The 27,695-nt window shown below is 36.5% G+C and overlaps 2 protein-coding genes across 2 annotated transcripts in view; both read left to right on the top strand.

Moving 5' to 3' along the window:
• The window catches only part of LOC139706665 (ferritin, higher subunit-like), a 46,831-nt gene extending 37,132 nt beyond the window's left edge, over positions 1-9,699 (top strand). Inside the window, exons 3-4 of the mRNA XM_071614917.1 lie at positions 8,376-8,501; positions 9,571-9,699. Of these exons, the coding sequence (XP_071471018.1) occupies positions 8,376-8,501; positions 9,571-9,699 (255 nt within the window). The remainder of the gene's footprint in view (positions 1-8,375; positions 8,502-9,570) is intronic.
• The window catches only part of St3gal6 (ST3 beta-galactoside alpha-2,3-sialyltransferase 6), a 330,280-nt gene that overhangs the window by 148,228 nt on the left and 154,357 nt on the right, over positions 1-27,695 (top strand). The window lies entirely within an intron of this gene.

Here is a 27,695-nt window from a genome sequence, read left to right as displayed (position 1 = left end):
GAAGAAATAAAAGATAGAGTTAAAGAATGGGTTTTAAAAGCAGAATGCCTTATAGGATCTTCCAGTCCTGCTAGGAGCTGGAAGAGAACAACTAGAAAATGGCTCTGGTGGTTTTATTTAAGGGAGTACATCAAAAGCAGGAATAAGGTTTCAGGGTGGAGTCTTGCTTCATGGTGTCTTGCAGTCAACAGGTTGACTGGCATCTTTGCAGGCTACACCCATCACTGAGAGGCTATGTGGCTGTAGCAGGTCACCCCATCTCCCATGCTGTGTGGGACCTGGCAGAGCTGAATAGTATTCTCATGTATCTGGGTGATCTTACCAGCAGGATTGCTGCTGGAAGTTCCCAAATAACAGATTTTTCTATGCAACGGGCTTCCATGTCAATTTGGTCCACACATAGTCCATGGATGGCTCTCAGCACTTAAAGGATTTGATACAAGACACAGGTATTTTGGATAAGCCTTCAAAGTCACTGCTCTCTGCTTCCTGGCTGTCATGAACTAAGCAACTTATCTCTACCCCTGCCCTTCCACCACAATGTTCTGCCTGCTTTGGGCCCAGAGGGAAGGAGCTGGCTGTCCATGAACTGAGACCACTGAAACTGACAAGAAAGAGAGAGAACATTCTACCCATGACTCCAGGACAGTTAGATAATCACACATGTTTTTCTGCAAAAAGCTGAGGAAATCAAACTCTAATAAATGCCTGCTATAGAAGTTTGCAGACATTGGTTAAAAGGAAGAATAACTGATATGCTGAAGTTAAAAATATCTACTGTGGGTTTATACTTTAAGAAAGTGCGACAACAGAAATATTTATGGTAGCTTGACAGGAAGAATAAAAATATTAGTGATTTTTCTTATTGCAAAACAAAAAAAGACTTCAAAGTCACAAGCAACAAAACCAAAAACCAACAATGAGATTATGTTAAAGTAAAAAGCTCTGCAAGGCAAAAGAAATGGTCACCAAAGTGAAGAGACAATTGCAGATAAGAAGAAAAAAACTTACAAACTATTCATTTGACAAGGGATAATACCCAGATTATAAAAAGAAACTCAAAAATCTAAACAGCAAAAGCAAAAATCATATTTAAAAATGAGCAAAGGTTCTTATTAGATGTTTTTATAAAGAAGATATACAAATGACCAACAAGTATAAAAAAGCAATTTCAACATCACTAACCTTCAGGGAAATGAAAATCAAAGCCAAAATGAGACAGTACCCCACTCCAGTTAGAATGGCTATAATCAAAAAGACATAAAACAGAGACACAAATATCAAAAAGATGAACATGTTGATGAGAAATGGAAAAGGGAAACTCCTATACACTGTTGGTGAGAATATGAATTAATTGCAAACATTTTGCAAAACATTATGGATGACCCTCCAAGAAGTAAAATGAGAACTACCATTTTATCTAGCTATCCCAGTGTTGTGTGAAGCCAAAGGAAATAAAAGCAGTATATCAGAGTCATACTTCTGTTCCTATTAAAAATGGGATATTAGAGACATATTTCTATTCCTATAGTTATTCTAGCACTATTCAATATAACCAAAATATGGAGTTTATCAAGGTATTCATCAATAGATGAATGGATATAGAAAATGTGGTACATTACGAAATATAAATCACCAATAAAAAATTCTGTAATTTGCTATAATATAACTAGATGACATTATGTTAAATAAATGAGGTAGTACAGAAGGACAAATCCAAATGCTTTAATTCATATGTGGAAGTAAAAGAGTTTATTTCATAGGAGTATAGAATACTAATCACTAGAGACCAGGGAGTATAGGAAGGAAGGAGATAGAAGAGGTCAGATAATTGGTACCAAAATACAGTTAGATAGAAAGGATAAGTTCTAGTGTTCTACAGTATAGAGAAGTGAGTATAGTTTATAACAATTGATCATATATTTTGTAAAGAATTAGAAGATAGGAGTTCAAAGCTTCCCAGAGTAAAGAAATGATTAATGTTTAAGGTGATGAAAATGCTGACTATAATGATTTGATCATTGTACATTATAAACATATGTTGTACTATCGGACTATAACCCTGTTGCAGGGCCTGACTCTGGACCTACATGGAGGAATGCTTATCTTGCTCATTGTGCAGCAGGGAAGTCCTAACATAGAACGCCATGTTTTGGGACAAAGCGCTGTCAGAACATTGGCAAGCGCAATTTCCTTGCTCTTTTGACAAGAAGTTATCCCCTGCAAGGTCGAGCTATGGCAATTCCTGAACTCTTGGTGTCCAGACTCCTGTAAGATGATATGTTGTGTATGGCCTATATCATATATCATGACTGTTATGCGTAAATTGGCACGTACTCACTATAAAAGCTATTTCTGCTGTGCAATAAAGCAGACACTGTTCTCTGAAACCGTCTCTGGAGCAGTTTCCACACGCCCTCAAGCTCCCCAGTCTATGCTCGAAGGGCAAGTCCCTCTGCAGAACCCATAAATAGGTACAAGTTTCTGTGTCAATACAAAATTTAAAAATAATACTTTTTTTTACCATTCATAAAAATGTTTAAACATAACTAAAAAAAAGTCTATATTTAAGCCCTAACACACATGAAAGTCTTTACTTTCTAATATTCATTTGTATTTTCATGTCCCCATTTCTGGATTCTTATACTTATCTGCCACATCCTGTGTGGGCTATGAAATTTGGGTTTCCCTTTCATGGAGTGGGCTGGCTAAGAAATATGGCAAAAAAATCACATGACACAGAAAATTGTTTTAAAGAGTGGGGCCAGAGGATGGATCTTTGACCTTAAGGGTCAAGTTCCCACACTGGAAAGAGAGCAAGAGCCCATGTTTGTTTGTTTGTTTGTTTGTTTAATATGGGGGAAAACTTCAAAGGCTTTCACAGAATGTTCTCAGCCAATTAAGGTAGGAGGTGGGCTATCCAGTTCCCAGTGAATCACACCCAACTCTGGAGCTAAAAGATCAGTCTTCTTTCCCAAAGGAAGACTGAGGTCACATGCATTGCACATTCCATTAAGTGGGAGGAGCCACAAAACAGCTTGCGATGCCAAATCAAAATCTCCTTGACTCCAAGGCCCAGTGAAGATGCTCAAATAGCTCAGGGGTGGCTCCCCGCACACATTAATTTATCAACTTTACTTGTTTGTTCTTTAAATGCACAATCATTTACTAATTCACTCATAGTGAATGTACATTCATTGCCAACCTATGTTGACCTGCTCTTTGCCACCTGCAACACACTGGTGATACTAAGTCATGACACAGCAACCAACATCTTCAAGGGGCAATGAACTAGTAGAGAGGAACTATGGAAAAGCAGGCAGTTAAAGGGTGTGGAAAGAATTACTATAACCAAGACTATAAAAGTCAGAAAATATGTTCTGAGGGCGTGAGGGCCCTGCTAGTCTGGAAGCAGAGGTCAGTCTGGGGAGAGTGGTAGCTGCTAGTAGACGGATGAGTATGTCATAACACATGGATTTCTTCAGATACTGTTTCTGTCATCAGAATCACTGCTGACATTTCTACTTTTAAGGCTTACCATTCCATTCAGCTCTCTTAATAACTGTCTTCATTGATTAACTCTTTCATTTATGAACATTTATTAAAGACTCAGTCAATGCCCAGTACTGTGTTAAATGTGGTTCCCATTTGGAAGACATTTAACATGAAAATGCCTGCTTTCTCCCATAATTTTCAGGAATTTTTGAAATCTGTTTTCCTAAGAATCACAGGGTATCTTGCTCTTCCCATTGCTTCCACTTCTATGATCAAAAGCTTTGAACTGTTAGGATTCTGTTTACTTTCAAATTTTGTAGGTCAATATGACTTACTGAATGACTTCTATGAGCAGGACAGCATATAAAATGCTCTGGGAGACACAAAGATGACTAAGATTTGACCATTTTCCTCATCAAGATTATAAAGGAGTAAGGAAAATGTGTGCACAAAGAAAATAATAATAAAAAAGTAATGCTGTACTAAGGAGATTTTATTTTGAAAGATAAGAATTTCTAGGTAAAATAAGGTACAGAAGAGAGCCATTTGTTTCTTCCTCATTAGAGAGGTGAGAGGGTAAAGTAACACTGTAAAGGCAGAAAGTTTGGATTAAGAAAAATAAACAAAAAAATTATGAGGAGTCACATAACTTTTTGAAAAGTTTGTATTTCCAGCACATTCCAGAGGAGAGATTGTAAGAATTTAAAAAATCCAGTCTGATCATATTCTATATTTCAAAGTCCAAGTCATCAGGTTTCCACAATGTAATCATATTCTGGATCCTAGTACATTTTTAAATATATACATATTAGAACCAAAGTGTTTGCCATCAGCTTTCACTTTCTAATTATGTATTTCTGTAACACTATAATGTTTTATAATGCTTATGCCTTACATTTATAATTACAAAAAGTAATACAAAACAAATTTGTATGTAGAGCTTCTATTATGGATTGGCATTGAGCTACTTTTCTAGATAGGGACCTGCTAGGTTCCTTTTTGAAAGTGATAAAATGTATATGATTATTAAAAAGTTCAAAATATATGGAAAATTTTAAAAAGGGAAAAACCACGAGTATGTCTATAATCCTGCCACAACTGCTGTCGATGGTGATATGTTCCTTTCCACTCATTTTCTACATATTGGTGAGGTAGTTTTTAAATAGGTAGAGAGAAATGTTTCCTAATATCTAATCACAAGAACAGAAATATTTTGTCTGCATGTATTCAGCCCTGCGTTTTGGTCCAGATGGAATGGTAGAATAATGGAGTGATTACATTTCCATGGATCCTATGGATCTTATGGATCATTCAGAAATAATCAAACTCTCCTAATATCTCCCAGTAAGTAAAATCTACATCTTCTAGACTCACTATCTTATAGATTGGTCATATTAACTAATTATCCAGATTTTATTGGCACTTATCCCTATTGCTTGTGTAGAAGTTTAATCTCCTGAAATGTACCCCAAATTTGGAGGAAGGGAATATTGGGTAATGTTTTAGAAGCAAATCCAGTTAGCCATCTGACCAGTTACCATCTGCTTTCCTCTTCACCTGCTCTACTCTAACCTCCAGAGTTAGACACTACAGACTGCCCCAGCTCTGGCCTCACCAGGAGGTTGCCAGGGGTCCTGAAGCTTGGGAGCACAAGGCAGGGCAGGAGATGCTGAAGGACAGGAGATGCCCATTGTTACCTCCCTTACTAAAGGCTCCCCAGCAGTGCCACTTGGGTCCTACAGGATTTTTACTGAATTCGCTTTTTAGGAATGTACTTAAACCTTTCTATTCCAGGTGTGTCCACTAATAGGCAGCATTTGGAAGCATTTTAGAAAGGCAGCAGGCTAGACCCCACCAGATTTTGCAGTTTAACAAAAGCCTCAGGTGATTTATATGCAAACTATGGTTTCAAAAGAACTTCCTTGAAGCACCCCTCTCTTCCTGAGACTATGACATAAATACACTTGGGCATAAGGGCAGCTTTGGGTCAGGAAATAAAAGTGACACACAGGCTATTTTTATGATCATTGGATCATCCCTTCCCTAGGATGGCCTCATCTTTGTGGCTGAGTCAAACTTGAAATTCTTGGCACCTCCCTTAGGATGCACTCTCCCTCAGGAGGTGCCCTCCTCACCACCTCAGCTGGGGAGACTTTTGGAGATGGCCATTCCTTTATCAGTTCAAGCAGACATGGTTTAGTTCATACTAGAAATCCACCAGACTTGGGGGAAATCTTGTGCTTTACTCATATGTAAAATATGCTTTTATTTAATCAGCATGGATTCAGCACTTTTTACCTACAAAGCACCCCATTACTAGCTATGGGAATCTGTGCCCCTGCCCTCCGCCTCCCGCAGGGTGGTGGGGTGGAGGGTTGGGGGTTGGTAGAACAATCCCTGCTCTCAAGGCAAGCAAATGAAGAAGACATGTTTTGGGACACATTTGGGAGATAGTTAAAGGAAGAAGCCAAAGGGTTCCAAGTGCGGCAGTCTTACCATAATTTAGAGAAACCACTAACTCATCTTGTTTCTATAGCTTGCCTGTGCCTGTTCTTCAGGTGGAACACCTTTCTTCCCTTTCCATTTCTCTATATTCTTGTCAGCCTTGCAAGGCCAAATTAAAATGCCAGTTTCTCGATGAAATTTGCTGTCATCCCCTCAGTTAATGATTTTGATTCTTCAGAATGGCATCTTATCTTTAGAGCAATGTGTATAGATCACTTATGAAGGAAAAGGGTGGTCCCCTATAATTAAGCCAGTCTTCTTAGTTTTACCACTGGATTTGCCATGCTATACCATGATAGTTTTTGAGAAAGGAAAAAAAATTAAAGCTACTGAAATCATTCTATTAAAACTTCACTACTCAGTTTAGCATGCTTCTCAAGTCTTACGGAGAAGATGAGAAAGACCTCTGAATACTGACTGGGTTACAAAGATTTAAGTTACTCCCCTCCCCATCAACTGTATTTTTAACTTTTCCCTAGTCAGATTGGTTCTTTCATCCAAAAACAATGTCCCCATTTGGGTAGATTAGTAGCTGTTAATCTCAGCTGAATGGAATTTCATCTTGTTGTTAGAAGGGGGACAGCTACATCCCTGTCAGTATTTAAGAAGTCCTCTCCCTTAGCTGGTAACGCAATTTATGGCTGAGCAGGAAGAAGAGGAGGAGAACAAGGGACCGATCTCTGAAGAATGCATAGCTCCTATCAACCAACTAGCAGCTCGCCAGCTCCATATGGGTGATGCATATTTATTCATGGTTAGTATGGGCTCTTGATAAACTGTGAGTGTTTTAATTCTGATCTGGTGATACTTTATTTGCTATCTCTTTAGTAGTGCTTATGGCCAAGTTTATACTAGATAAAACAGCAACTCAGTGGCTAGGATACTGATGCTCTGTGGCCCAATGATGTAGACATTGTGATTGCAAGTCATGGACTATGATTAGGAAAGTTATAGCTCATCCTATGAGCAGGTGAACAACTTTATACCTATGTGTAATTTTATAATGTAAAAATGTAACGAAATAGATTGGCTTTAGAATTTCACTTTCTTTATGTAGGACTTCTTGTCATGGGTGTACACAATTAATGGATAAACATACTAGCATATATAACCTGACCTTAAAAAAGCCATAACATCCAAAGACCAGACACAAGTATATTGGAATCTGCATGGATTCTCTGAGATGGCTCTGGCTGTCTCCCTGAACCTAGGCTTTCTGTAAGTCAAAGGACAAAAATAGCTCTCAAGAATGACTAACAGAAGTCTCTTTCTAGACAACTATTGAAACAACAAAGTGAGTTTGTGTGATTCCTATTTTAAAGATCAGCTTCTCTCACCCCGAGTCTCTGCCCATTGTCACCTCTATCCCAGGCCTCCTGTTACAAAGAAGAGATGGAAATTCCTTGTTTTGTCATATTCTTTGAGGACCAGGCTGAGGTGAAGAGGTTCCAAGCAAAGAGGTTCATAAGGTATCTAAGAAAACGTCAGGGTACTGTCTGCCTTCCAAATATTGAGGTGAATATAATTTTCTATAATCTAAATTGGATCTCTGCTAGATCTAGAAAAAAACTAATTGCTACTTATTAGATCGCTCATGCTCTTCCATGAGCTCCTTAGCAACTGACCTGAGGGCAAGCATGTGCCAACATCTTTTTGGGTAAATTTAAGCCACTAAATGCTTGTTTGGCTTTTCTCAATGATTTACACAAAGTGTGCTCCCTGGATCTGCAGAACCAGTAATACCTGGAAATTCTTAGAAGTGAAAATTCATGAGTTCCACCTCAGGGCTAAGGAATAGATTCCCTGTGGGTATGTCCCAAGAAGCTATCTTAACAGCTCTCCAGGTGATCCTAATGCTTGCTATAGTTGGGGGAACACTAGTCTTGTGACTTCTTCCTAGAACATGTTAGCAATATATTATGTCAGTAATGTCAGTCAGGTATGGCTGTCTCTGATGTGACTTTTTTGTTTTGTTGGAGCAGACACTCCAAATAATCCTCTATTGGGTATTCCATTCTTATCCAAGGGTTTGTTTTCTTTAAACTTCACTTTTAAAAGAAAAGCAAATGCCTGCTAATAACAGAATTGAATCGCCACAGAATTCCAAAGTTAATGGATTAATGGCATACTGCTGTTTGCCCTTGGTATCCTTGCTTTGTAGGAAGGAAAAGGAATCACCTGGAAATCTTTTGAAAACACTGATGCCAGTGCTGCAAGCCATATCTGTTAAATCTGAGTGTCAGCAATTGAGCCACGTATCTGTATTTAAGATTCTCAGCTGATTCCCTTGTGCTACAAAGTTTGGAAATTATTGGACTGTGAAAACCTCATCACCTTTGCAGGAAGTAGAATATAACATTGTTTTTCTCCAACAGAGGCCTGAAATTGGTAACTGGGGAAATGCCATAGAAGCCCTAACATCTGCTCTGCAGATGGAAAATGTAATAACCAAGAACTTGGAAGACCTGAACACCTTAGCCACTAATGCTAATGACGCTGGTGTAAGTGGTTAACTGTACTAACAAGCACCTTTTACTTTCTACCCATTTTGTATTTTTATTTGCTTCTGGGAAGTGGGCCCAGGACAGTGGATCACACAGTGTAAATGTGCTTCTAAGAAAGTATGGGAATGATTTCAAGGGGTGCATTGGGGATGGGGGGTTATGGATCTTGGAAAGGAAGAATATAACTCTACAGGAGAGGAAAGTCTCAGCAGGAATGTATCCTCTGGGTGATTCAACAGAATTGTGATTCTGTTGCTGGATTGTAAGTCTCCTTGATCAGAAATACTGAAGCTTATTGAGTACCAGAATCACTTGGAGAGATTACTACAACTAAGTTCTGGGTATACCCTCAGAGCTTTTGATTTACTTTACCTTTGTATGGGTCTATGATTTGCATTTTTAACAAGTTCCTAGTAATGATGCTGCTGGCTGGGCCCACAGGTTGAGACTGATTGTTCATGATTGTGACAGCAGATGTCAATGGCTGTCCGTTGTGCTACAGACCTCTGTGAAGTTCTGGTTATTGGTGAACATTTTACCTTAATGGCAACTTCTCTTCACCAACTCCCTACCATCTCAGAAGGTCAAAGTGATGAAAATATTCCCAGCCCTAGTGAGACACTGGGCTCCCCCAAGGAGTTCTGAAGGACTCTGAATGCCTGGGGCCTTCTGCTAGACCATTTCTAAGTCTTTGAAAGTGGGTTCTGGGCAGCTACTCGGTCTGCAAATGATTCAAAGAAATGGGTTTGAAAACCATTGCAGTCAGTTTGTTCTTCATATAAGCTGTACTTTGGTATACCAAACCCTCACTGAAAGCTAATGCTTATATGCACCTGTATGTTTTTTAATAGGTCCTTTGATCTGTGCTCTGGGAATTTCAACATACATATGAACCAAATAGTTTCTTTTTGAAATGAAGATGTTGGTTTAGGAGGTCTGGGGTAGACCATAAGATTTTGTATTTCTGACATGCTTTCTGGACTGCTGGGTTTTGACCTACCATTTGTGGTAGTTCTCCTTGCAGACATAGTCCTCAATGTGGGCTCTTCCTGTTTTATTTCTGTAGCTCTTAAAGTTCCTGAAGGATTTCTTAATTAAACAGAAAAGGAATACAGATTACCTGGAACGCCAAATTTCTTATGAGCATCAATCAGAAGAAATGAGGAGGCAGGAAACGTCTGAAATGACTTCATAAGGTGAAGAGACTTCTGAGAGCAGCACCGCACAGTCTTCCCATTGTAGTGTCTCAAACATCTATTTTATAGTCTTGATCACTTCCACTTGCCTGAAGATGGCGTTCCTTTCCATCTTCTAATTCTCATTGCTGTGTATGAAAATAAACCTGTCTTGCATGATAAGGTGTAAAAGAGTTTACTACAGGAAATCAGTTCCACCAATTTGTCTTGGTGAGAACTTCTTGAGGGACATTTGTTTACATTAGACTTTAAAAACAAAAACCCTCCTATTCTCCTCAATGGCTCCCAAACGCTCAGATGAAAGCCAGATCTTGACTTATTTTGTACTGGATGAATTTACCAATCCCGAAAAACCAAAGGCTGAATGTTTTCTCTAAAATGCGGATGCTAAATCACAATAAGGCCACCGTGGGGGAGGGGGGTGTAGAAGAAGAATAGCATTACCTTAGATTAGGTAGAGGGAAGGGAAGGAAGGGGAGAGGATGTGAGGATAGGAAAGATAGCAGAATGAAACAGTCATTACTTTATGTATATATGTGACCACATGACCAATGATTCTACAACATGTACACTCAGATGAAATATAATTTCTCATTTTTCTATGTATGACATGTCAAAGTTCATAAATACATTCTACTGTCATGTATAGCTAATTAAAACAAATGAAAGTAAAAGAAAACATTAAATCCCAATAATGTCCTTCCTCCTTGGAACGTATTTTAAGCTCACAAAGTAGCGGGTTTCTTCAAATTAAATGCAAGGTAAAGTTTGAAATCAAGAGTTCTTGGTATAGAAAGGATGAACCTCACTGGAAAGGAGATACAGTGAATGGGCAGCTTCAACCCAGCTCCATTTTCATAGCCCAAGGTAGATGTAGGCAACAGCATTGTACACAGGCTATTAACACACTGCAGCTGAGGGTATGTTTCCCACCCCCTACTGTGAGCCAACCCAGGAGCTACTTGGGTAATTATTTTCAGGAGCAAAAGATGAGTAGGCAAGCTTGGGTCAGACCTCTCAGGGCCTCATGTGACTAGTACCACCTGGGAAGGAACGGGTGCTCTAGAACATTGTGTCCTGCCTCCAAAACCTACTGGTCTTGTGGCCATGAGTGAGGTTTTTACCTCTCTATTGCATCAGTGTAACAATCCATAAATGAGATTAATGGTACTTCATAAAGAAGATTAAGTAAATAGATAATATCTAGAACAGCCCCTGCCCATATTATACAGTGTTAGTTTATGTAATAGTGATGCCTCTTGAACTTGAAAGATAAACACTTCCAGTAAGAAAACAGGTGTCAGGCAGAGGCTCAGGCCCATTAAACAGGTTTGTGATCCATCAAGTGATTTCATCAAGAAGATGAAATACATGGTTGAGATAGACATGTTTATTCAGAGGCAGCAACAGACCCTAGCCAGCTCCCAACTCCAATTTCAAACCCCAGCCAGTTCTATTATTCACACTCCGTCCCCCCAGGCTTTTCCATAGGGCTTTTTTATATGCAAGCCAGGTAAAGAAGACACATTGCCAACTGGTTCTATCAGTGGGTGCATGCGCACAAAAGCAAATGTTTATGAGCTCGAGTGCATAGGCTGAATCAGTGTTTATCAGCAGGGCTACACACTAGAAACATAGTCTGCCAAAAGCCTCAGCTAGGGATCATAACAGCCTATTTTTTTTTTCCTGCCTTACAACAGATCACTAAAATTGAGACATAATCATAAAACATTTAATTCCTATGGACAGAATTTTGAGAACAATTTGTCATAAGGATTCTGATAGACATGGGGGGGAGAGGCGGAATTCAAGTTAACAAATGGGCTGAATAGTCAAATAAAGCTAGTCAAGTGAGCAGTTGAAGTAGTGACAGAAATTGTTAGTCAAGGGAATAAAGAAATAGTATTTAAAATATTTTTTTTTAAAGTGGGCCCATGGTTAAACTTTGGAGCACTGAAAATGTAAAAGTTCCCCATAAAAGGAATCATTTAGAGTAAAAACTGGTAGGTAAATAGCAGCTTTCTCATTAAAACTACCTATGGGAAAAAAATGGAAAAGCATTCTTTTTTAAATGCTTTTTAAAATTTTTTAATTTATATATGACAGCAGGATGCATTACACTTCTAATTACATATATAAGCACAATTTTTCATATCTCTGGTTTTATTCATAGTATATTCACACCAATTCATGTCTTCATACATGTACTTGGGATAGTAATGATCATTACATTCCACCATTATTAGTTACCCCATGCCCCCTCCCTTCCTCTCCAACCCTCTTCCTTATCTAGAGTTCCTCTGTTCCTCCCATGCTCCCCCTCCCTACCCCACTATGAATCAGCCTCCTTATATCAGAGAAAACATTTGGCATTTGTTTTTTTGGGATTGGCTAACTTCACTTAGCATTATCTTCTCTAACTCCATCCATTTACCTGCAAATGCCATGATTTTATTCTCTTTTATTGCTGAGTAATATTCCATTGTGTATATATGCCACATTTTTTTTATTCATTCATCTATTGAAGGGCATCTAGGTTGGTTCCACAGTTTAGCTATTGTGAATTGTGCTGCTATAAATATTGATGTGGCTGTGTCCCTGTAGTATGCATGGAAAAGCATTTTCAAAATGTTGAGGGTACAAACTAACAGGAAAAGGGAAAAATAATTTATTCAAACATGATGATTAAGAAACTTTACAATCTACAGGAGAAACTCACTATTTAATAGGAACATATAAGACTTACTATCCTCCTGCCTCCGACTCCCAAGTTGCTGCAATTACAGGCAGGCGTCACCTCTCCCAGCTACATAGACATTCACATTAAATTCTGGAGTAAGGAAAGATTGCTTTATCCTCAATACTAAGGATTTTTCTGAAAGTTCTGAATCAGGCTTTTCAATATAAACACTGTTGCCATCTTGACTTAGATGATTTATTGCCATGGTGGTGGTGGTGGTCCTGTGCATTGTGGTCTGTGCATTGTGAAATGTTTAGCAGCCTTTACCTAATGATGATACAGTCCCCTTGTGACAAAATAATGTTTCCAGATGTTGCCAAAAGTCTTTTGAAAGGCAAAATCACTATCTAGACAATGAAATAACAAGCTAAAAGAAAGGGTATATTTATAAAAGATGGACATATTTAAAATGATAAATAAAACTAAGAAACTTTTATAATTTACAAGAAAGTTCAGTAATGTTGCTGAATATAGGATAAATATCCGCACATTAGCCTTTTTATATAGCATCAATAAACATTTCTTTTAATGGAAACATTTCTAAAAATATATCTGGTTCAAAGTAGCTAGTAATACCCTTAGGAAAAGGATGGTGGCTGAGTTAGCTCCTCTAGTGGTAATACCAAATTAGCACATCAAATTGAATAGTTGTTCACTTATCAAACTACCTTCACAAAAGCTTAGGAAATCAAGTTACAAACCAAAATGTCTACATTAATATAACAAAATACAAAGAAGTATTATAGAAGGCAGGAAGGAAAATGTTGTATACATCATCCCTCTCCTAACTCCAAGCAACCCATCATAGAAATAAATATCTGCCTCCTGTGTGTGGGAAGGAAAAAAATAAGTATAAGCCTTAGACTTGAACTCTATTGCCAGGCCTTCCATGGTAGAACCAAGTGGCAGACAAAGCTCTAGTGACCTGCTTCCAGGTCTCTACCTATACATAGTCTGAGCAGCAGAAGAACTACATTAAACCAGACCTGGAGATTGCAGAGCAGAGAGCAATACTTTACCCACTGGGGATCAGGGCATTAAAGAGCATTAAAACTAGTACAGAGCTTTATCTTGAAGCATCAGGTCCCCCACAGTAAGACTAAGAACACAGTAGAAACTTAAGGCCCCAGATCTCACTGACAAAGCCTCTTGACTAGTTCCAATATCAGGCAATACTTGTGGGCACCAGTGCAATGGACTCAAGTTTCAGTCTGATTCATTTCCAACCCAGGAGTGGGCCCAGGGCATACCTCCAAAGAATATTCAGGTCTCTGAAGCTGTGAGACCAGCTTGGTGGGACATTGGTAATTACAGGACTGACATAGGAACCTGGGGCTGGTCCATCTACAGTGACTCTACCCACAACCAGGAAAAATCATTCAGTGCCTGACCACAGACCAGTAACTGTGAATGAGGCATCTGGGCTTACCTGGCCCAAGGGAAAGGTTTATGAGGATATACTTCTCTTTGTTCATTTTATTGTATGTAGATGTACGTCAATAAAAAATCTATATGCAATATTAAACTGAAATATTTGTGAATACAATTATTAATATCTTCAATTGGAAATAAATAGTCAATAGATTAATAAATTATAAAGATTTGACTCTCTCTATATATAATAAAACAAAGATGAAACAAATATTGTGAAGTATTCCTAATAAAAATTGAGTTAGTGATATACAACTGTTTACACACGCAAAATTATGTTCAATGTTGTCATAATAAACTGTTAACAAAAATTCACACTTTGTTTCTTATATCTTAGTCATTTACATTTTAGTTTTGTTTACAGGTTTTTAGTTTTACATAATGGTGGGATTTGTTGTTACCTATTTGTACATGCACACAATACACTAAGATTCTCCAGTCCCGCCTTACTTTTCCTTTATCTTGCCTAGCTTCCACATATAAAACACATGATCCTTGACCTCTGAATTTGGCTTATTTCATTTAACATAATGTTCTCAAGTTCCATCCTTTTTCCTCCAAATGATACTATTTCATTTTTCTTTATGGCTCCACTGTGTATATATACCACATGTTCTTTATCCATTCATCTACTGATGGACACCTAGGCTGTTTCCATAGTTTGGCTATTTTGAATTGTGCTGCTTGTAAACATTGGTATGCATATGTCACTATAGTATGATGACTTTAATTTTTTAGGAAAAATGCCAAAGAGTTGTATAGCTGAGTCATATGGTTGTTCCATGCCTAGTCTTTTGAGGAAACGCTATACTGATTTCCTCCCCAGCACTTATTATTATTTGTACTCTTAATAACTGCCATTCTGACTGGTGTGAAATGAAATCTCAATGTAGTTTTGATTCGCATTTCCCTAATTGCTAATGATGATGAACACCTTTTCATATATTTGTTGGTCATTTGTACTTCTTAGAGAAATGTTTGTTGAAGCCATTTGCCCATTTATTAATTGGATTATTTGTCTTTTGGGTCCTTTATATATTCTAGATATTAATCCTCTGTCAGAAAAGTAGAGCAAATATCCCCCCCCCATTCTGTAAGTTGTCTCTTCACATTCTTAATTGTTTCCTTTGCTGTGCAGAAGCTTTTAATTTGATGCCATTCCATTTATTAACTCTTGGCATTATCGAGCTTTAGGGGTCCTATTGAGAAAGTCATTGCCTATGCCTATATGCTGGAGTTTCAACCCTACATTTTCTTCTAGAAGTTGAAGAGTTTCTATCTAATTTCTAGGTCTTTGGTCCATTTTGAGTTGATTTTTGAGCAGGGTGAGACATAAGGGTCTAGTTTAATTTTTCTACATATAGATAAGCAAATCCATACTTTGTTGCTATATCTCTTCTGGTTATTTATATTTTAACTTTGTTTACAGGATTTTGACTTGAATAAATTTTAGTATTTAGATTTATCAATCTTTTTCCTTGTGATTTTTTATATTATAGAAAAATCAGTATTTTTGAAAAATTAGATATTCACCTGTATTTTTCCTCTTCTTATGACCTTATTTTTATACATATTTTTCTTAACCTATTTGGAGTTCATATTGCAGATGATATAATAAATGTGTCTAAATGACTTTTTTTTCCTTTAATTACTAACCAAATTTCTCAGAACTACTTCTTATGCCATTTCTCCAATATTCACTGGTGTAGGCATTATAGTTTTGATATGAGGTACCCCCCCCCAAAGCTCCTGGGTTTCTGCAGGAATATTCACAGGTAAAATGATCGAATCATGTGAGCTGTGACCTAATCAAACCTTTGTAATTTAAATAGAATGGGTGGTATCAGTAGGTGGGTGGGGCATGACTGGGGAAAATGTGCCCCATGACCCCTTCCCCTGCCCCTCTCTGTATGCCTCCTGACCTCTCCATGAGCTGATTTTCTTTCCTCTGCAAGTCCTTTCCCTTAGTGATGTGCAGCCTCACCTTGGGCCCACAGCAATGGAGTTTATTGTACGTGAACCTCTGAAACTTTGAGTCTCAAATAAACTTTCCCTCCTCTAAGTTGTTCTTATCAGATATTTTGGTCAATGGAAAAGCTGACTAAAATACAAGAACCTCTCAAAATATATAATAGCACAAATATTTTTAAGAGTTGATTTCTTGTTTAAATATGATGCATTGAGCAACTTCCTAGGTATCTTCCACAGAGTTATTCAGTTATTCCCCAAAATCTATGCCATATTTTATGTTTAAAGTGATTTGTAAGTTCTCTGTGGTAGGTAGGACCCATAATAGCCAAAGGGTTTGCATGGAAGAACCCTATTTGTGCAGGAGATTTTTGTGAGCATAGCCTAGAAGTGATACCAATCATTCTACTTAAATACATTGTCTTACACTTCAAAAGAAACTGGGAAATGTATTCTAACTTTGCCAGGAATAAACAGAACCACAATGTTTTTGAATAATTAGCCAATTTGTTCAGACTTCTTTTCACTCTTAATTTTTTACATTTATCTTTGTTTTGTTGTTGTTGTTATTGTGTGAGTGTGTGTGTGTGTGTGTGTGTGTGTGTGTGTTTTGTTTTTTGAGGGATAAGTTCCTTTCAGGGAAGTGTACAAATATTTAATGTTCATCTTCACAAGTATATATATATATATACACACACACATATATACATATATATTATATACATAATTACATGTAAACAATAGTGAAATTAACAAACACAATTTTTTCAGTATCCCTGTGCTCTCCCAATTAATGCCCCCCAAAAGCATAAACATCATTCTGATTTCTACCACGTAGACAGTTTTGTCTCTTTTTTGAAATTTGTGTAAATGCACTTATACAAAGCATAGTCTCTTGGATCTGCCTTATTCAACATCATGTTTGCTTTTGTGCAGACCTGCAGAGTTTTATTCCCCATTCTTGATTAACATATCTCATTCTATGAAAGCACCACAATGTATTTACTCAGTCTGCTTTTGACCAACATTTGGGTTATTTCTAATTTTGAACTTTTGCAGATAAAGCTGCTATGGACATTCTTGTTCTCTTTCTATCTTTCATTTTCCTTTGGTGAACGTATGTGCTCATTTCCATTTGCTATATTCTCAAGTGAAATTTCTAGGACATGGAGTTTAGCTATGTTTAGCTTAAGTACTGTAAAACACTTTCCTAAGATCGTTGTACTAATTTATACTTCCATCAGCAATTTAAAAGCTTCTCAGTTTCTTGCTAACAGTTGGTATTTTCAGTCACTTTTGGGTAAATTTTAATTTGGCTATAATTTTAAACACAACAGTTGCAAGATTTACCTGGGCATCCAGGAAGAGATCTGCACTTACAGCTAAAACTGTATGTATAGACTGGCCTGGTACTCACAGGTAGGACATGATTTCCTGTTGGACAGAAAAATCTCACAAAATACTAACATCAGACAAGGTTGTCCTGAGACCATAATAAAGTGAGAAAAGCCAAGACAACTTCATAATTTTACTTACACAGAGACCAAAATGAAGTTACTGTGCAATCCACAAAATGCCAAATATCTTCTCTCTTGGCCAAAGTGAGTAACCTTCTGTTATAGTTAAAGCTTCATCCAGGGGTTTCATAAACTAACTTCCAGACCACTCACATATAATCGAATCAAGCCTTTATTGAAGCACACAAGTGGCAGCTGACCAGAACATAAGCTGTTCCCCTGATCAGCCTCGAACAATTGCAAGGGCGCTCCTTATAAGGCTGAAAACTGCCAAAGGGATGTTCGGGGCGTCTAGCCAATGCAAGCAAGCCAGGTTACAGAAGCGGGAGAGTGCAGTCAAGCAGTGGGAAGCATAACCGATCACAGTTAGCCCAGTCACCCAGAGCCCCATCAGGTAGTTACGTGTTCTTAAAAGTTTCTATAGCAAAAGGAAAAGAACATCTTGCTCCAGTCATGACCCTTCTATTTGGCATGGTTGTTTTACAGGATTTGCACCTACTATCACACTTCAATTCTTTTTGCCAATTACAAATTTGTCCTCACTGTAGTGTGCTCTCTGTATGGATAAAATATGATTAAAAAAACTTAACAGATTAATCATCAGGGAAATGCAAATGAAAACCACAAGGAGACATCCACTCACCTCTGTTAGTGTGGCTATTAGACACAAATAGACAAAAGATAAATGCTGGCAAGGATGCAGAGAAGAGGGAACTTTTATACAGTGTTGAAAGGAAATAAAATTAGCACAGCAATTATGGAAAACTATAAGGTTCTTAAAAAAAAACCCTGAAAATAGAATGATAGAATGACCATATGATCCTTTGATCCCAATACAGGCTATATAACCAAAGAAATGATATCAGTTTATCACAAAGATAGATGTATTTGCCCATATTTATTATAGTACCATTTACAATAGCCAAGATGTGGAATAAATTGAATTGTCATCAATGGATGAATGGACTTTTAAAAGAGGTATATATACACAATACAATATTATTCAGCCACAACAACAACAAAAAATAAAGAAATCTTACATTTGTGGCAACATGAATGGAACTGGAAGACCATTGTGTCATGTGAAATAAACCAGTCACAGAAAGACAAATAGCATATGTGGAAGGTGAAAAACTGCCCACATAGAAATAGAGCAGAAAAGAGATTGTTAGATGTTAAGAAGGGGAAAGAGAGGGGAGGTATGATGTGTGTCAAAATGCATTTCGAGAGAAGGAAGTAGTGCTAATGTTTTATAGCATGGTAGAGAAACTATAGTCTACAAAAATTAATTATACAGTTCAAAATAACTAGAGTAGAAGAGTTTGAAGGCTCCTAACACATAAAACTGATAATATCTGAAGAGACAGAAATGCTAATTATCCTGATTTGATCATTACACATCTTATACCTGAATCAAATTATAGTATATCCTATGAAATAAGTACAAATATCACATGTAAATAAAAATTAAGAATTTTAGGTAAAGATGTAAGTTTCAAAAAAAATTACTCAGTTACAGTATGCCTATACTTCCTAACAATGTCCAATCTTGAGGAAAGTCCCACTTTCTTAAACTCTCCCTAAATTCATATAATAAAAGACCAAATGTTTTAACAAGTTTTTCTAATATCCTCTCCATTGAGAGCTTGCAGTTCCCATGATAAGCCCTCTTTCTTTCTGCAATAAATAAAAGACCTGACTCATTCAGTTATATGTTTTCTTGACAGTCTTTGAATGACCCTGAGGGCAGATACTAATGAAGTAAAATTCATGGAAGAGTAGAAAACACCTACACAGCTTAAAACTGCTTCTTAAAAAAAGTTAGCAAAAAAAATTTTGACTTACTTAGAAACACAAGGTGAAGTCAGATATAAACAATATTATAAAGGAAAAAAAAGGAGCATAACTACACATACAAAAGAAATGTTTTTTAAACTTAAGATGTAATTATGAACAATTTTATTGCCATTAAAATATTAAAAATAGTGAACTAAACAACTTATAAAATGATAATAGCAGTAAACAATATACAAAATACTAAAACTGATTCAAGGAAAATGGGAAATCTGGATCTACTGTGCTGATAAACATTAGAATGTTTAAATTGTTGACTGAAAAATGTTTTTCTTCTGTTTATTCCTTCAAGAAGAAAGAAAGTCGGGGGAAGAGGAGGAAAAGAAAAAGAGAGAGAAGGAAGGCAGGAAAGAAGGAAAGGGCAATCAAGCATAAGTATTAAACAGTTTTAGGAAATTTTCATGTAACAGATAAACTCTATCTTATACATGTTAACTCAAGACTGTGAAACAATAGGAAAATCTATCAATCATATTTTATAAGATTATGTTATCAGGGGCTGGGGTTGTGGCTCAGTGGTAGAGTGCTCGCCTAGCATGCATGAGGCACTGGGTTCGATCCTCAGCACCACATAAATGTAAAATAAAGATATTGTGTCCACTTAAACCTAAAAAATAAATATTAAAAAAAATTATGTTATGGAAAAAACACCAAAAAAGGCGTAAAAAAATTATAAAGCAATGTCACAATACAAAAATTAAACATAAAATTTAACACAAAAAGAAATACAGCAGTATATTAAAACCAGTTTATTTTGCTAAATAAGCTATATCTAAGAATGGAAGCAATAGTGTGATGTACAACATTCTGAAATTTTTGGAGAGATGATTTATATATTTGATAATCAAATTTATAGATTTATATATTTGATAATCAACACCTATTCATGATTTTAAAAGTTCTTGAGAAATTAGAAACAGGAACTCAAACCTGATAAATGATATTTATCAAGAACCTGTACCACATGTGGTGAAACCTTATAATTCTTCTCATTGAAGTCTGATATAAGACAGGGGTTCCTGCCATGACTGTTTGTTTACTTGTGTCTTGTTAATGTAATAAAATTAAAAATAAAGTTTGTAATAGTTTTGTGTCTGTCAGCTGCTTAGTACTGAATATTCCTACTTTTTCTCCCCCAAATTATTCTAACTAAATAAAGAAAGAAATAAATTCCCACAAAAGTATATTTTAAGAAATTAAAAGACAGAAAAATATCCTTTGCAAACTGGAATAACAGATGCATCAAAAACAACAGGTGTCAACAGAACTGGGACAGGAAGTCACAAGAGTAGCATGAATGCGGTAAAAAAAAAAACAAAAAAAAAAAAACATGTACTCTATTGTCGAAGTAACAGATGTGTAAATATTCACTGTCAAATAAACCATGTACCCATGATGATTATATTTATTTTATGAATTTATTGTAGTGGTTCCTATCATAATATGAACCATACTTGGTCTACTCTAGTGTTTTCTTTAAAGAAAAAGAAAAGTAAAGCCTAACAAGGCAATATCTATGTTTCATTTATGTTTCTTTTCTTTTATTCAGAACTTATAACTGGCAAATAAACACATTTATACATATCAGTGGGACAAAGACACATTTTGTTGTTGTATCACATTATTCTTATTGTGCATGCATAGCACGAATTTTAAGCATATACAGCATACAGTTAAACACTATGAATAATGTTCTGCATTAGCCTTCCGAGTTTTCCATAACAATACACTGCAGATTGGGTGGTTTAAACAACAGGAATTGATTTCTCACTGTTCTGGAAGCTGGAAGTTCAAGAACCAGGTGTTAACAGCAGGTTTGGTTCCTTTGAGGCCTCTCTCCTGGGCTCACAGGTGGCTGCCTTCTCACCACGACCCCATGAGGATCCTTCTTTATGGGCACATATTTCTAGCATCTCTCCTTGCACCCACCTACTGCCTTTTTAAAATATCTTTATTTTATTTTCATTTTTTTTTATGTGGTGCCTCACACATGCTAGCCAAGCTCTCTACCTCTGAGCCACAACTCCAGTCTCCACCTACTTCCTCTTTAAAATGTTTTTCCTCTTACTCATTTCCCTTCACTTTTCCCATGTGCTTGCTCTCTGTGACTTGCTGTGCTTTCTGTGTGTCCATTTTCCCTTCTGCTTCTTGTAGTTTCATTTTTACTTGTGCAATCTCTCTCTTTCCTAAATTTCCCCCTGTTTACTAGTAGACATTTCTCATTCTCTGACCCTCATGTCTTGTTGATTGACCCATCCTCTTCCCCCTACTTTTTTTTTTTAGTTCACCTCTGCCCTGATATCTTGTATTTATTATTTGTTGTCTTCTTTCCTAGCTGCAATTATGTCATTAACGTATTTTCTCCTTTATGTTGAAATATTGTGTTACAATTATCCTCCCTGCTTTGGAGCAATATTTTTCTAGTGAGTGTTAGTCTGCAGGGAAGTTACATGGTTTTTTTTTTTTTTTTTTTTGAACTGGGGGTTGAACCTAGGCTTTGTGAATGCCAGGCAGATGCTTTGCCACTGAGCTACATCCCAGCCCAGTAGAATGTATTTTGGTATATTATACATACTTGGAGTATAATTTCCTGTTCTTGTGGTTGTACATGATGTGGAATTACACTGGTCATGTATTCATATATGAACATAAGAAAGTTATGTCCAATTCATTCTACTGTCTTTCCTATTCCCATCTCCCCTCGCTTCCCTTCATCCCCCTTTGTCTAATCCAAGAACTTGTATTCTTCCCTCCTTCCTTCCTTATTATGTATTAGCAACCACATATCAGAAAGAATGTTTGGCCTTTGGTTTTCTGGGATTGGTTTATTTCACTTAGCATGATAGTCTCCAGTTCCATTCATTTACTGGCAAATACCATAATTTCATTCTTCTTTATGGCTGAATAATATTCCCTGTGTATATGTATCACATTTTCTTTATTCATTCATCTCTTGAAGGGCACCTAAGTTGGTTCTATAGCTTAGCTGTTTGAATTGAGCTGTGGCCATATTACTATAGTATGCTGATTTTAAGTCCTCTGGGTATATACTGAGAAGTGGGATAACTAGGTCAAATGGTGTTTCCATGGAAAATTATGTTAAGTATGCTTGAGTCCTTGGGTTGGATCCTCTGCACTGCACAAACAAAATTATATAAGCAAATATGCTGTGGGACAGAGCTGAGCCTCTTTAAGAGGAAAATCATCACACTGAGATTTATTAGGAGGGCAACATTAGACACTGAAGATGCTCCAGGATCCTGCTATTATCAAATACTGTTAAGTCACAGCATGAAGATTTACTAGAGATCACAGACATTATTTGTAGTCCCCATCCAGCATGGGCTACTGAACCAGGGTCACTCGGGTGAATTTGGGCTGGCACAAACGAATCACACAGACAAAGAAAATACCTTTTTCTTGGGCAGCTCAGGATGGCTTCTCCATCTCAGATGTAAGCTCCCACAAGGGGGTCAAGAGAAAAACACAGGAGGCAAGTGAGAGAGGGAGAGGGCACGTCCTAAAGCCTATTTATTGAGGGAAGCCATTTGAAATAGAGCATTCCATCCAAAAGAGGTGAGGTGTAGTATTACAACAAACAGGTGGTGTAACTCAGCCCACCTGCTGACACCCAATCCCAGAGCTGCACCTCTCTAGCCTAGCAGAGGTAAGTCCACAGGCATAGCAGTGGGTGCATGCCCGTTCAGTACCTCCTTACTCAAGACTTAAAGATGTGTGCTTAGCTCCTGTTCAAGGCAGCCTCCGACAATTATTATTACCATTATCATTGTGTTTATTTTAATCCTACAAAATACAAGAGCAGTTATGCCTTTGCAAATAATTCCCTTGAGTCTCCAGTTAATTCCTAGCAATGTTATGTTTCTAGTAGAAAATACCTTTCTTAAAAACACTGTGGAGAGATAGTTTCTTAAACATCACAAAAAAAAAAAAGTTAGATTTTATAACTCTTCTGTCATTGTAAATCAGTTCAGTTAAACACACTCATTTAGTATCTTCTATTCTTCTCCGACTAAACCTAGATGTTGGGAATACAAAATTGAATAGGCTTTGCCGTTAAGATGTGTGCAATCTAGTAGCGAACATACTATATGCAAAGAAGTAGATTCAGTTTGCTAAATGCCAACAATAAAAGCCTGTATGCAACAGAGGAACACAGGCAAAGTATCCAATTGTGCTGGGATCCTGAAGGGTGCAATGCAAACAAAAAACACTTCAGAATGGAATTTATAGACTTCTATGGATGACTCAGAGGTCAATAGTATGGGAAGGAGGAATGGAGCATTTAGCCTTAGTCTGTGGTGTAGAGCTAGATCCTGAAGAGCCTTTTATGGTGCATTAACATGCTTGAATCTTGTTCTTCAAGAGATGCAACAAGGGTTAAGTTAAACATGGATTGATATGATCAGGTTTGTAGTTTAGAAGGTTGACATGTGTACAGTAGCTCAGCAGCTGATGGATTGGAGTTGGAGATCCAGCATAAAGATTAGAGTTCAAATGGAATGATTCAATTAAGAAATTGTGAAAATGTGCAATGACTACTGGCGAGAGAGTGGAAAGGAAAAGGCAATTTTTTAAACTATTTTTAAAAAATATTTTTAGTGTAGTTATACATAATAGTGGGGCTCATTTTGACATATTCAGAAATGTATTCAACATCATTTTCTCCATTGGAAAAGACAAATTTAAAAAATACTGTTGTTGTTTTGGTACCAGGGATTGAACCCAAGGACACTTAACCACTGAGCCACATCCTAAGCCCAAAAGATACATTCTTGGTCTAATCAGTAGGATCTTGTGATTTATCAGATATAAAGAATGAGTAAAAGGTAATTTTTTTTCTCCTTTGTTTAAAATACTTTTTTGGTTTTACAGTTTTTAGTTTTTATTCAACTTTTTTTAATCATTTGCATTCCTTTGTTAAAAAAATCAAGAAAATTTAGGTCAAATGTGCAGGAAACTCATTGGCTGCTTCAGGTAGTGCCTTATAGGAGGCAATACTTCAATGCATTTAGGTACTCTGCACCCCAGGGCCACTCAGTTTTATCAATTCACCAAGAAGTGATCAGAGTCCAGTAGGCTGCTTTGTCAAGCTAGTCAGACTCCTTTTTTTTTTTTTTTTAAGAGAGAGAGAGAATTTTTAATATTTATTTTTGAGTTTTTGGCAGACACAACATCTTTGTATATGGTGCTAAGGATCAAACCCGGGCCGCACACATGCCAGGCGAGCGCGCTACTGCTTGAGCCACATCCCCAGCCCCTAGTCAGACTCTTGAAGTGATCTAAAAACTAGAATTCTACTTTATTCACTTACAGTGAATATTGAATTCCATTCCAGAATTCAGCCAATCTCTTTACATGAGTCTCTCTTTTTTCGTGTTTGAAAAGCAAATTAACTTCAGGAAAAATTGAGAATAATACTTCCAAATTCCCCAAAAGAAGATGTTTATCTTCTGGATCCAGAAAAAAAAAATGCCTGAATCGAAGAATTCTTGGACATTTCAAAACAGTAAGTTATGTGTAAAATTCTTTCAAGACCTTTCACACACTTTGCTTATTATTATGAATAGCTAAAAATGTTTAACAAATAAAAAACAATAATTCAGAAGTATTTACAAAGAACTGAATTCCACTGCAAATAACTCAAACTCCTGTAAATACCAGTGGACATTCAGTTTGTATTAAAGCAACATAATATTTGAACCTCCTAGCAAGATGAATAGCACCAGACAAAATCATGCATGGAAATTGCCACTTCAAGGATGTAGATTTCTAAACTTTTTATTTCTTAGAATTTCACTGATAAAATTTGTATAAAGAATATTTTTTCATGTATAAACATGACTCACTGTTGGTAGCAGACAAGGCCACAAACACATACTTATACCGTGGCAACAGCTACAAACAAGACCGCCTGCTTAATTTCATCTTGCCCTTGTCACATTTCTGGATCCATCAACCTTAACTTCTGAATCTATGAGTGAAGTTTTCTGGATCCTGCTCTTATATGACCATAATGAATTCCTTCGAGCAAATGATATCTGTGTTATTTTTAAGCTTTAATTATACTTTTTTGTAATTAAAATATTCACTAAATAAAATAAAACATCTCTTAGGGTCTACTACTCTGTTTAGAAGTTAAAATACAATTGCTTAATATTATGAGTTATACTCAGATACAATTGACTCATCAACTACTAAACAAGGGACATAATAATCAATGTCAAGGATTCAATGGTGACTTTTTATAGCAGAGAAAATTGAATGAGAACTCATCCTCTTAAAGCACTAGGGAATGAAATGGAGCAAAGTATGTTTTATGCATTTTTGAATATGTCAAAGTGAACCCCACTCCTATGTGTAACTATAATGCACTAATTAAAACACTTTAAAAACTCACCCTCTTTTCATTCTTCTTAAAGTGTTTCAAATTTAAAAATTGTTTTAGAAATTTGAATTTCCATTGTCATTTTTTCTTAGCTGTCTTATATTATTTTAATAAATCACAGTTGATATTGATTTTTCTCTCCCTTTGTCTCTTATGACTTTCTCCCATCACCTGCATCTTGAATTTTGGCAATTAGGATGTTGTTAAATGTAATGTAGATTGATGGTATTTAAACATCTGGCTCACAAGTTCATTAAAATTATTTTATAAAAATATGTGTCTCCATCACACATTATAAAATCTATTTAAATTTTTCATCATAACTTTAGTTATAAAGGACAATTTTCAAACCTAAAAACTGACTTTATTTTTTAAAAATTAAATTATTCCTTTAAAGATATCCAGTGATATTTAGATGTATAATGATTTGGTATCAATTTTCATTAATATAAAAATACATAAACTAGAATCCCATATTACCCAGGGCAGGGTATGTACAAAATTGTCTTTTGTTCCTGTTATAATTTATATGAAACTTCATGAAGTTGGGAGCCCCTGATACCCTGAAGGTAAAAGAAGAATTGTTCCCATTCCTTCTTGCAGGAACTTACTTGTACAGTTGGAATAGTGTCTATATCGATAAAAAGTATAGTGGAGGCATCTACATCAAAGCTAAAGAGCACAGGTAGGATCCGGAAAAGGCTTGCTTGCAGCTTGCACCATGGTTACCACTGAAATCCAGAGAATGACCGTATCATGTTCTCCAGGAATGCAGCCCAAACATGTTACTGTCCCTTGAGCAAAGTTTATCACTGGGCTTGTTCCCTCCTGGAACTTTCACTATCTGGATCAAAGGAAGTTTTTCAAAAACTTGTTTGGTGGCGATTATTGATACCAGGTTGACCATCATCCTGTCATACAACCTATGTTAACCTTCTCAACATTGATCTGTGCTAAAAGGATTCACCTAATTATTTTTTTCTCTCTTTTTGGGGGCTATGGGGGAGTAGGGTCTCATGAAGTTGTTGAGGCCACCCTCTAAATTGCTATCCTTCTGCCTCAGCTTCCCAAGTCACTGGGATTACAGGTGTGCAGTACTACTCCTGACCAAAATATCAAAATTTTATTTTATTTATTTATTAACATTATTTTTTTAAGTTGTAGTTGGACACAATTCCAGCCCCCAAATATCAAAATTTTAAATAAAGAGAGGATCTAGGGGTTCGGGCTGTGGCTCAGCAGTAGAGCACTTGCCTAGCACATGCAAGGCCCTGGGTTTGATCCTCAGCACCCCATAAAAATAAATAAATAAAAGAAAGGTACTGTGTCCAACTACAACTAAAAATAAATAAATATTTAAAAATAAATAAATAAATAAATAAGAGAGGATCTAACCTTGTATTTACTTGATTTGGTTTCACTTGCTCACATTCCTCTAGACTGAGAAAATAAAAAATATCACAATAGCTTCTATATCTAAAAACAGGTTTTTCCAAAGTTCATAAATATAGAACTGGGTGACTATACTATGCTACATCCTCATCCTCATCCTGTTCTCTTACAGGAAAGCAAGAAAACTACTAAAAACAAACAAATAAACATCGCAGAACCTTTAGAGGCTTCCTTTGGTCAAGGACAGGTTACCTGAAAAAGAAAAATAACTGCAATGGATCATGTCAAATGTGCTTCAACTTGTAAGATAATAATGATATTAAACACACACACACACACACACACACACACACACACATATCTTAATGGTCACCTCTGAAAGAGCTAACTTCCTCTGAAAAAATACCAAGAATTTAACCTGCCATATCTATATAAAGCTAACTTAAAGTAAGAAAGTAGTTAATAGAAGTCTTACTGTATAGAAATATCCTAGATGATAAACAATGAGGAAATAATATAGTGTGAAATCTCCCCATTTTGCCAATTCTTTAAAAAATAACTTACACAATTATTACCAATGGCTGCTATAACACAAAAGAAAGCTAATTGGGCATTTTGTGCTTCTTGGTGACAGGACACAGCACTGTTTATGAAATATTTGTGGCAGGGGGGACTGAAACTACATCA

The sequence above is a fragment of the Marmota flaviventris genome, chromosome 8 (assembly GCF_047511675.1).
Source record: "Marmota flaviventris isolate mMarFla1 chromosome 8, mMarFla1.hap1, whole genome shotgun sequence".
NCBI lineage: Eukaryota > Metazoa > Chordata > Mammalia > Rodentia > Sciuridae > Marmota > Marmota flaviventris.
The sequence above is the reverse complement of the archived record's forward strand: the minus strand, read 5'-3'. Positions and strand labels throughout refer to the sequence as shown.